We start from the raw sequence: 12,393 nt of genomic DNA on the forward strand, positions 1-12,393 counted from the left end.
AGGCGCGGCGCGGCGGCAGCCGGGGTTCTTCCTGCTTGATGCACGATTGGCAGCGGAGCCGGAGCGGCGCACGGTGCGTGATTAATGGTAGAGACAAGTCCGTTCGAGCGGACTTAATAAGTGGCGAGATGATTTACTCGTAAATGTAATTGAGATCGAGCGTTCTCTGTTTACCGCGCGTGCGACCGCGGCGCGGCTCTCCCGCTTATTAGGCGGCCTAATGAATATATCAATCGCGCGACGAGGATTCGGTTTTGTTGCCGTGGAACGCGCGTCGCGCGGTTTCCAGCAAGCCCCAACAGTCGTCGCGGCGACCCGCTCGAGCACGCGAGTCTCGTTAGCCGCGATATTATGTAATGAGGAAAAACGTGCACGCAATCGAGCAACCCGTTGCGCAAGGGTGGAATGTTTGAAGAAGATTAGGTAACAAGAACAGCCGCCAATTTCATGGTGCCGGATTGGTAATTGAAACATTCTTCCCCAGATTCCGGGATAAAGGGGACACCTTCCGACAGTTGGCAAGCAGAAATTCGTGACTTTATATTAGGTCTACCGGAAAGTTCTGTCCGTTTTTGAATTGAAATGTAACACAATTTTCATGCATTTAATAATATTCATTGTAGAATATACTTTCCATCGTTACTTATGGCTTCTTGCCAGCGTGATGGCAACTTGTAAATGCCATTTTTCAAAAATGATTTATTTCTAGAGGCGAGGAACTCGACTAGTGCTTGGTTGACATCGGCTTCAGTTTTGAATTTTTTTCCTGTAAAAAGTTTTGCAAAGAGGGAAACAAGTGATAATCGGAGGGTGCTAGGTCTGGGGAGTATGGTGGATGCGACAGAATTTCCCAGCCTAGCTCTGCGATTTTCTGACGAGTCGCCAAAGCAGCATGTGGCCTGGCATTATCATCGGTAGCCATGCTTTCACGATCGCGTCTCGCTTAATAATGACATGAGACATTTTTGTTTCAGTTTATTTAGGAGAGTACATGCGTGTAAATGCAATGATAAAGAGAGATAGTCATACATGTCTCAAATCAACATGTGCATATGGATTGAAACTTGAAGTGACACTATCGGACAGAACTTTCCGGTAAACCGAATATTTCGAACGTAGCACGCGTCGCTTGAAACAAGAAAAACGCTGTTTAACTGCTGGATTTTAGTGTTATACAATAGGCATGATCGATTTTGGTATGGTACAACAAGATCTGTATCGATTAATTAAGGGGGAGGAGGGGAGGACAACCCTGAGAACGTCAGCTACCAGTAATTTTTACGATAAAGTTCCGAAAATATATTTAATTCATTGATTTTCGTATATCTTTTGCGTAAGGAAAACATTGTCTTCTCTCAGAAAAAATCAAAAACTATGTTTGTGGATACACATATATCGCTATATTATCTGAATTTACCATAACTCGGGATCATTTTCAATCGCGTCTCACTTAATAATGACATGAGACATCTTTTTGTTTCAGTTTATTTAGGAGAGTACATGCGTGTAAATGCAATGATAAAGAGAGATAGTCATACATGTCTCAAATCAACATGTGCATATGGATTGAAACTTGAAGTGACACTATCGGACAGAACTTTCCGGTAGACCTAATACTTGGTGGGGTGGGTGTAATTTGAAACAGTAGAAAGGACTAATCGAATCGAAGAATGTGTCGATCAGGTCGATCTTATGAAATTATTAAAGAAAGGACGAAATTTTAATGTGACTTCTGTTTCTTATAATCGGACTGCGGGTCTCTGCGCAAAATAAAAATTGTCTAACTTCATTGTAAGAAACAGAAATGAGATGAAAACGTATCTCTTCTTTTAATTGTTTTAATGAAGCGAAGCGAAGATAGCTGTGTTCATAAAGATTGTTAATGTCTCTACATTTTAGTATTTCTTCTTCATTTTTATCATAATTGCATAAAATCCATAATCTATCTATTAATCGGTGGAGAAATTCCAGGATTGAATTCCATTATAAGAATAACAGACGTTTCTTTCATTTACTCGGAAATATCTTGCGGTAAAAATGGTAGGAATGAGCCAGTACTTATCGCCAGCAGATGTATTTTTTCTGTGTAAACAGTTACTGTTACTTCTACATTCTAAATTTACGTAAGTCTGTAGATACCATAAGTGCATAAAGATCCATAAACGATTAAATACGCTGCATCGTACATATTTCGATATTGACCCTGTTGCGTTCCTCGGTTCAAGTTTACAGTTAAGATATTCGGGACAAAAGTGTCCACAAAGTGTGAAATTAGTATTTTCAATTTTATAATTTGAATCAAAGCCTGAAGGAAATATCTAAGTACGCTATTATTATGCTGGTTATATTATGTTTCGTTGCAAAATGCACGCTGTATTATACTTAAAATATTTATTTATTTGACATTATTTAACATTTGTACATTCGACAGATTTCGAATCCAACTAACTCAAATAATTGACACGTTTGACAGTAATAAAACAATTCTAGTCATTTTATATTACTTACCTATTCATTCGACTTTATCATCAGCCATGATATCGAAGTATCTCACCGTGCTGATTGATTTCTGTCATTTAATCGCATCTTATTCACTTTCGGTCAAAAATGTCCCGAAAACTGCGGCAGGATTAACCCTTTGCACTCGAAGCCATTTTAACTGTATATCATAAATAAATTATTTGACTTACAGTATTTCCATTTTATACGACAGAATTGCATTTTATGCATATGAAATTGTGTCTTGTGGTGATCCGTACAACAGTTACACTGTTAGCAATTTTTAAAAATCTAAACTTTGTTAGTAAAAAAGTTATCTTGGAACGTGATCTAACAATTTTAGTGGCGCCTGAGAGTCACCACTCGAGTGCAAAGGGTTAAAGAAGCACTCAACAAAGAAATTTTCGTATCACAAAAAAACAGAAACTCATCTGTTTTTCTTTTATTAGTCTAGTCAATGTAATAATTTCGGTTAGAAAACTTCCAAGCATTTTCTAATTTCGATTTCACGAAACAAATTCTGCGAAGTGCGAATCACTTGGGCCGTTTATTTTGAAAGTGGCATAAGTCACTTTACCGTGATGAAAAGTGGTGATTTTTTAAATGTTTACACGAAATTATTTATACTGAGAAAAATATCAGTATCCTGAGATAACAAATACAAGTAAATCTTCTCGAAAGTTAGCATCCATATTTTCAAACGTGTTAAAACGCAAACCCTTAAATATATCGACTTAAAAACAAAGCGACTTACGCCACTTTCAAAATAAACGGCTCGCTTCTTTCGCGCCGCTCGATTTTTCCGGCGACAAAGGTCGAACGAAAAACGCCCACTTTCTCTAGTACATATGTACATACTTAAGCTCTACGAACTCGCGGAGACGCGACAACAAGCGCACGAAGTCGAAACGTGCGTTGTCAATGGCCATTAAGCAAGGATAAAAATGGCGCTTGCCCAACCGGCCGGCGATAAACCGGCGTCGCATGATCGAACGTTAACGGAGTTAAAGGGCAGCCTGATATTTCACGACGATGTTATCTCCGATCGCGGCGCATATGATGCTTTCACGAAAAGGAGGGTAGGAAGGCAGGCGTATCGAAGAAAATCGAGAGGAGAGAGAGGGGCCCGTTATAATAACTCGTTGCCACAGGGTTTACCGGTGACATAACTCCGATTCCGTTCGAGAACCGACGCGGCGGTCTCTCGCGATCGAACAATCAACGGCGTGCTAATTAGACGAGGATGAGGAAAGGATAGACTTCGTCATCCTTGCTGAAACAAAAACGCGGAGCGGTCTTTCCGGTGCGATGCCAGGAACGATCTAGACAACGAAGAATGGCGTGGAAACGTTCCGAGCGAAAAAGGGTGAACGATGGTGGCCGCGGAGGGTGGGAGAGGGCGGTGTGGGAGGGACGCAACACTTAACGAATTTATGTTATTCGTACTTTTAATGTTTTTTACGACGCGACACGAGGCTCGCGAGGAGATAGCAGACAGCATAACAGGATCTTATGTCAACGACGGTGGTCCCAGCGCCACGAGGTTGTAATATGTAGATATTGCCCACCACGAGAAACCCCATAAGTTCCGCGGGGACCACTTACGGGAAAAAGGGGGAATTCCTTCTCCTCCGGCCTGTTCTCTCCTCCACGTTCGCCAGCTATATAGACGTCTCGAGACCGACTCGTGGCGTCTGCGCTTCCTTTCTTCTCTTTTTCCCCCCTTGTTCTCTCTCTCTCTCTCTCTCTCTCTCTTTCTCTCTCTCTCTCTCTCTACCCCGTCTCGCGATCCTTGTCCGCGCGTCTCCCTCTTCTTCGTTGCCTCTGCTCCTTACCTTTCGGTTTCTACCGGTGATCTCGAACCGTCCGAGAAAATTCGACCGCGTTCTTCTCCGTTCGACGAGCGCTCGCGTGTCTCTCCGCTGCGCCGTCTCTCGCGATTGTTCCCAAACAACGTTCGCGAGCCGTTTAGCGCTTTGTCTCCTCGGGGGAACTCCGATGCGCCGACTGGCGTGTGGCTGTCAGCGATTACCTGGCGCTGTTCAAATTGCTTGCGAGACGATTAGAGGCTCACCAGCGGCGAATTAAAATTGTTTTGCGACTCGGGCGCGTGCCGGCCTAAGTAAACACCGCGCGCGATTCGATAACCGCTAAAAGTAGAAGTACCTATCGTGAAACGCCGCTCGATCGTGACCCCTTCTTGAAACGGTAGCATAAATGATACTATAGAAAATAAATAGAGTATATCGAAATGGATGTAAAAATTTTAACCGTATTTTGGAACACGTTTTGCTCGCCCAGATACCGTTATGTAACGATCGGCTGTAAAAATAAAATGTTTATGCGAGTACGAGTGTTTCTAAGGAACAACATACGGTTCCGTATTGTACACTTCAATTTTTTCATTGTCTCGTTTCGTAGACTTTTCGCAGTCATAACGACGCTTGGATTAACAAACGTATCTAGTCGTTTCGTACCGATAGAAAGTCCTTACAATTGCAACAACTTTGACATAAAATGACAGTTATTTCCACTACGAATGGTCACGGGTCGCGTGAAATTCATTTGGCAAATTGTGAATATAGTTTCTGAACGTTATTATTCGAGTAAAAACTTCTTTACCATATTTTATATTTTTATATTTTTTATATTTTTTATATTTCTTATATTTTTATATTTTTTATATTATTATATTTTTCATATTTTTATATTCCTTATATTTTTATATTTTTTATATTTTTATTTTGTTCGTCTTCCAATGAAAACATTCAGTATGTCTTGTTCGTCGAATGCAATGATTAAAAAGCGAACAAACCAAGGGAACCCAAAGAAATTTCATACGTTCTATCCGATAAATACAAAGTTAATCGCGCCCGAAAATAAACCAAGGACACGGCAACTGGTCTCACCGCACAGTAACCGGCGCCGCTACCCAACACGAAGCGGAAAGAACGAAAAAGAGGACGGTGCTTCGGCAACCGAGGAAATAAACGAGACTCTCGCCACACCCCCGCGAGCAACGTAGGGTAGAACGTCGAGAAAAAAGGCAGGCGAACTTCACAGTGGTGTCCCTGGGAGGTGGCACGGTGGTAGAGGCGAGAGAGCAGAGTTTCCCGGGGTACCATGTGGCTGACGAGGATTGTCTGCGCGTCTAGAGTTACCCAAGCCTGGTCTGGTGCCGCGAGGCCGCGGCACGAGAGTTAATTGGCTGGAAAACCTTGCTATCCGATACTCGACGCCCGGCTACTGTCCCGGGATACGTAAGCGTGTGTAATCCGTATTTTCATCTGCGCGCCTCTATCGTGGTTTCTGCGCTCCGCTCCGTTCTCCATCCTCTTCCCGCGTGTCCGGCCGCTCAAACGAAGAGAGAAGCGAGAGAGCAACAGCTCTAACTGTACTCGACGAGCGGCGTAGACACGGCACACACCGGAGGAGAAAAGCGCCCGCGCTCTGCTCCTTTCCTCCCGAGCCCGATTCCATTCTGATCCGTGGATCGCCGCGCGTCCTTCCCTCTCCGTCTTTCTTTCCCCTGTCGACCAGGAAAGATAGGTATTGTTGCGGGTGGTCCGTGGTGCACATTGTCAGACCGGCCACCAGGTAGTGTGCAGCGTTGCCGCTCGCAATGTTGCGAGCGTTCTCCCTCCTTTCTTTCTACCGATCCTTTTCCCTTCTTCCACCGGCCTCTTCTTCCTTCTCGGCCCCCTAGGACCTACTCCCGGCCCTTTATCGTCCTTCGATTTTTCGTTTCGAACGGCGGATTTCGTCGGCAAAGTTTGCCAATCGGTGGACGGTCCGTTCGCGGTTGCTTAACTCCTGCAGATTCATCGTTATCGGGGCCTGTTCGACCGCTCGTTGAAGATCTGGGTATGGTATAACGCTGACAACGCGTGTTTCCTGAATTGATAAACGATTTTCCGAATGGAATTATCACGGTCAAAACTATAGTATTTTCTAAACAGCGTCGACAAGAGAGACGGCAACTACGGAATGAAGTGTTCTAACTTTTTCCGATTCGTCTTCAAAATCGTATATTCCTAGTTGCATGGCCAATTGTACATTGATTCATCTTCGAGGAATGAAACTATAGCGCGTAACGGCCACAATAATTGCACGTGCAAGAAAATTGAACATGCCAGAAAATAATGTGTATTGCCACAAGGGTCAAGATATAGATGATAGGTAGAATGAAAATTGTGTGCGTTAATTGCAAGAGATAAAGGGTCGTATAGACGACTATTTCTCTTTCAATGTATTTTATTTTTTATATTCAATGAATTTTAAATTCTTTCAATGTTTCCATTCGATTTTTGCATAAAATCCGCAGTCCGATGATAAGTCTTTAAGCGGCCCTCTTCAATGTTCTTCTCTTTTTTGAGAAAATTTGTTTCTACGATGGAAGAAAAAGTCTCCTTCTAGAAAAAGCAGATATTAACGGCATCTCCCGATTTTCCAGGGCAAAGCGGAAGGTCAAAGGTCTGCGGTGTGGATCAGGGCAAGGCTGCAGGATCAGCTGAGTCAGCTGGGCTACTTCCTGCAGAGGCACGCAGGCAAAGTCCTCTTCCTCGCGATCGTCGCTCTGGCTACGTTCTGTGTCGCCCTCAAGTCCGCTCAAGTTCACAGCAAGGTCGAGCAGCTCTGGGTTCAAGGTAAGTGCGTCATCGAACCGTTTCCTGTACTTCTTTCTCTCCGATGCATCGCTCCTTTCATCGAGCTTCATGAATTTTACGGAAACGATCTTTGCGCGGGAAAATTGTTTTTGGTCTGCGAAATCGTCCCGAAACGCCGTTGTCTTAGTTCGAACTGAACATCCTTCGTGATTTCATGGCTTTCCTTCTGATCTAGAAACCGTTCGAATCAACAAAATCGGAAGAACGAAGCTTTTCAGCCTTTGTAGTAGAATCGTGTATGCTGAGTAATAGCTGCGAATGCGAGAACGGAACTCGATGAGTGATTAAAGAACGTTGTAACATGACAGGGATTCAACGGTTCTATCAGTAATACTTCAGCACATCTGGTACGCAATGTATTTTATACAAACCGCGGTCTTCGGTTCATTCTGCGCGGTGTACAACACGGCTTATGTGTCCAACGTGACAGGAACATTATTCTCCTGGCTCTAACATGCCTTCCCCGCCCCCCAAATACTCGAAACTTTTGATTACTTCGCCGCTCGGAGAGAGGCTTTTCCGTTATGTCATTCTTTGCGCTAAAATTACTCCAAAATTCTGACCGAATAATTTTCTTGTTCAATTTCCTGTTGCTTTCTTTCGTCGTTGTTTTTATTCGTCGATAGATCGCGTTGATTCTAGCTGTTCTCGACGAGTATAGTCGTCACGAAGTAACGACAATATTACTCGTCGAAAACAGCTCTGACTGTGATTAAGGATATATAATTTGAGATTCTTTATTAAATTATATATCTGATTAAAGTGTTCCGTTTAAACAACGTGCGAAGGAAATCGAACATGTACAGTATAATTTATAGTAACCTAGACAATTTTCAAAGAGATTGCAACGTCTAACTGATGAAGCATTAAAAAGTAAGTTGAGATTGTAAACGCACGAAAAGTGGTTTTTTACACAAATACGAATTTTCATAAATTATTTTATTAACACTAAACCTACCGCGGTCAAAGTGACCGCTTTCTTATTTTGCAATTCTACAAAGTTCCGAGACTCTTTCATGGAAAACGCTTGAATAAGTTATATTATTGGAGCAAGTCTTGTAATAAAAGCTTTACAAATTCTAAATAAATCTGGTCTTCTCACTTTTGTGAAGCAATACATGCCAGTTAGTATTACTGCTTAATATTACTGTTAGTATTACTGCTTTAGTGTTAACCCCGTGACATACCATTTTCTTCGCAGTTACTGCGATTAGAAATTTTTCGAATGCAATAATTTCTTAGAAGGAAAAGAAAATTGATGCTTATTGTCTGTCTAAATTTATTTGAATGCCTAAATATCGATGACAAGGGATTAGAATTTTATTCCAATTTTAAAGGACAGAGAGAGTAACATCTGTACTCAATAAGTTAGGCAAGGAGTTAACGCCTGGATGAAGAACAAATTCGATTTATAAACAAGAAAATTCCTTATGCGTTCTTGTATTCAAAAAATGCACGAACATCGGCAGTCTATTTATAACATATCAACGAAGTGTACCGAGAAACGCACACAACCGGAGCGAAATAATTTTTCTTTTAAAATGCCGCGGCCATAATTATCGACGTCGAATTGCATATTTTTGGAGCGACGGGCGTGCTCGAAGAATAGTTTCAGGTGAAAAAATACTATCGGGCGAAGGAGGACGGCGAGAAGTCGGAACGGAGTGACAAAAGGAGGACAGAGAATTGAACGAAAGATCGCTTTACCCCCACGCCGGGCGCATGGTACATTAGTTTGCTCGCTGGGTGGCCCCTCTATATTTATCCGTGGTCCGAAACGCTAATTCGAACACCCCGTTGCTAACTTAAACTTGAAGCGTGCGGGTGAAATCGAAAGACGTCGGTTGGCTCGGTGTAATTGCACGAGGCAGATCTCGTTCAACTGAAAAAAAAACAGACCAAACCGCCGAACCAAATCTACGATTAAAAATTTTACAGGGAATTTTGGAAAATTCTTTCGCAACGTGAATTGCTCGCGGTATATTTCTTGCGAACATTTCCAATGCTCTGTCTCAAGATATACAGCAATTTCTCACTCGAAGTAATTTTTTAATCAATAAAGATAGCGGAACGTGGAATAAACAGTTCGAGAAACACGTTGGCTACGGATCGTCGATGTGTCTAGTCTAAGATCGAAGCGGAGGTCGTCGGATTTCCTCGGCGCGCACTCGGCGACGCCAGATTCCAGAAGTATCAACGTATTATGAGATTTTAATGAGCAAACGAATTTGCGCGAGACCGCTCCGGACTAACGCTCGAGCGGTGTAATGATTCCGCTAAGCGTGATTAAATGAAATTCCGACGAAGTGTCGGTAAAAATTTGCATTCGCGATCATCTCGCCGGAAATCGTTAAAATATCATTGCGCCTCGCACGGGTGTCTAAGCGAACCGTAATCTCGTCAAATGCTTTCCTAGAAAATGTCTAAACTGGACCTTCGAGGAATGCGGATCGGTCAGCATCACCGTCTCGAAACCAGATCTCCAACATTGCTACAGTTCAGCCGCTTCAATCCATCATCATTTCCTGCTGCCTGAGTATACACCAATAATCTGCCAATTAACGTGTTTTCGGTGTAATTTTCTGATCATTCGAATCTTTGCATTGAACGTCATCTGTTCAGATTTTAGTTCGCTCGATTAAGGTTTAATTAGCATGCCGTTGTTTAAGTTAGGTTGCCATTTTTTAAACATTTTGAACAGATTTTACGGACCAGCCGTTTCAATCTATCAAAATTCTTCCGTTTCCAAACTCTGCTTCTTCCGTTGATGAGCAAATTAATCTTGTTCGGCACAATTTTCTCGTTTCGGTCGTTACCAGAGAAAAGCTTCTCAGCTGTGGTGTTTCCGAAGTTTCGTCCCTTTCTATTTAAATTCTTGAGCTACATCTTTCTCGGTACTCAATTAACCAGTTAGTAGTTGCAATCTCTTTGAAAAGTGTGCAAGTTAATAATACATATTTTGTAATTATACGTATTACACGTATTACGTAATTATACACATTTTGTTTAAATAGAACACTTTTATAAAATATATAATTTAATGAAGAATATCAAAGTACATATATAGGTGGTGCGAATAATGTTTACATTTTTAGTGACATTTAAACAAAAACTTAACAAAACATCGGATACTTCTATCTTAGAAATAATAGAAAGTAGAGATATACAAATGTAATTCTTTCTCTGGTTTTTGTTTAGATATCAGTAAAAATAAAGAAGTCACATCGACTTTATAATTATTCGCAGCACCGTAGATGGCCTCCTTTGGCTGATACACTCTGTACATTCAAGTAAAACTTAACAAAACATCATATTTGTACATTTGCATCTATATATTAGGTTGGAAACTATGAAACGGGCGTTTTTGGTTAGTCTGTGTTCAACTGCGACTGAGAGAGGTTCATTACAACGTGCGCTCGATATTTTGATTTATCAATTTTAAAGGTATTCTTCTTACTCGTTTTGTAAAATTTTTTCATGCTTGTGTTCCATTTTTATTTTATATTTCTCCGAAACCAGATGGAAACAGAACGCGATTTACATCTACTGTTTTTGCATGTGTACAAATTGAATCATAGCGCAGCTCAAGTTTCGAGAAACATTAATCAAGCTTTCGGAGATGGATCCAGCAATGAAAAAAATGCTCGATATTGGTCCCAAAAATTTCGTTCTGGCAATTTGAGCATCGTCGATGAGCCTCGAGGAAGACCACTGATCCGTATTGATAACGAGGAATTAAAGACGACTGTGGAACCCGATCCGGACACAACTATTCGTAAACTTGGGACTAACCTAGGAACTAGCCATTCGGCTCTGTTGAAACATCTGCGAGCAATAAACAAAGTAAAAAAATTGGACTCGTATGTACCGCACGAACTGACGGAACTACCCCAAAACGCCCGTTTCATAGTTTCCAACCTAATAATTATGCACACCACTTTTTCACAAGAATATTCGTCGAAAACAGCTAACTCGATAATCGTTTCGTTGTTCGAAGAGACGGGGTACCGTTTCCGGAAAAATAAGCAAAATCTTAAACATTATCAAGTCTGTTCGATCGAAAGAGGCGTGAATGTTCTCTCGATGATCAAGTGACAGTTCGGAAATAATTCTAATCAAAAACGCCCGTTTCATAGTTTCCAACCTAATAATTATGCACACCACTTTTTCACAAGAATATTCGTCGAAAACAGCTAACTCGATAATCGTTTCGTTGTTCGAAGAGACGGGGTACCGTTTCCGGAAAAATAAGCAAAATCTTAAACATTATCAAGTCTGTTCGATCGAAAGAGGCGTGAATGTTCTCTCGATGATCAAGTGACAGTTCGGAAATAATTCTAATCAAAAACGCCCGTTTCATAGTTTCCAACCTAATAATTATGCACGCCACTTTTTCACAAGAATACTCGTCAAAAACAGCCGTTTCCGGAAAAATAAGCAAAATCTTAAACATTATCAAGTCTGTTCGATCGAAAAAGGCGCGAATGTTCTCTCGATGATCAAGTGACAGTTCGGAAATAATTCTAATCAAAAACGCCCGTTTCATAGTTTCCAACCTAATAATTATGCACGCCACTTTTTCACAAGAATACTCGTCAAAAACGGCCGTTTCCGGAAAAATAAGCAAAATCTTAAACATTATCAAGTCTGTTCGATCGAAAAAGGCGCGAATGTTCTCTCGATGATCAAGTGACAGTTCGGAAATAATTCTAATCAAAAACGCCCGTTTCATAGTTTCCAACCTAATAATTATGCACGCCACTTTTTCACAAGAATACTCGTCAAAAACAGCCGTTTCCGGAAAAATAAGCAAAATCTTAAACATTATCAAGTCTGTTCGATCGAAAAAGGCGTGAATGTTCTCTCGATGATCAAGTGACAGTTCGGAAATAATTCTAATCAAAAACGCCCGTTTCATAGTTTCCAGCCTAATAATTATGCACGCCACTTTTTCACAAGAATATTCGTCAAAAACAGCCGTTTCCGGAAAAATAAGCAAAATCTTAAACATTATCAAGTCTGTTCGATCGGAAAAGGCGTGAATGTTCTTTCGATGATCAAGTGGCAGTTCGGAAATTGCCTGGATGCTGCCGAGTGGTGCATCTGGTTAAAAATACTAGTTGGGGGTTAAAGGGCCGGTGCAGGGATCGTTGTTCCCTGATTCACTCGCCTCACGTGGCCGCGGCGGCGCGCGGCCCGGCGCGGTGCGGCGCGGCGCGGCGCCGAG

General features: G+C 41.7%; 1 protein-coding gene across 1 annotated transcript in view; it reads left to right on the forward strand.

Moving 5' to 3' along the window:
* ptc (protein patched) overlaps nucleotides 1-12,393 on the forward strand; it is a 77,270-nt gene that overhangs the window by 12,266 nt on the left and 52,611 nt on the right. Inside the window, exon 2 of the mRNA XM_033483796.2 lies at nucleotides 6,953-7,145. Within this exon, the coding sequence (XP_033339687.1) occupies nucleotides 6,953-7,145 (193 nt within the window). The remainder of the gene's footprint in view (nucleotides 1-6,952; nucleotides 7,146-12,393) is intronic.

This window comes from Megalopta genalis, chromosome 6 (genome assembly GCF_051020955.1).
Source record: "Megalopta genalis isolate 19385.01 chromosome 6, iyMegGena1_principal, whole genome shotgun sequence".
Lineage (NCBI taxonomy): Eukaryota > Metazoa > Arthropoda > Insecta > Hymenoptera > Halictidae > Megalopta > Megalopta genalis.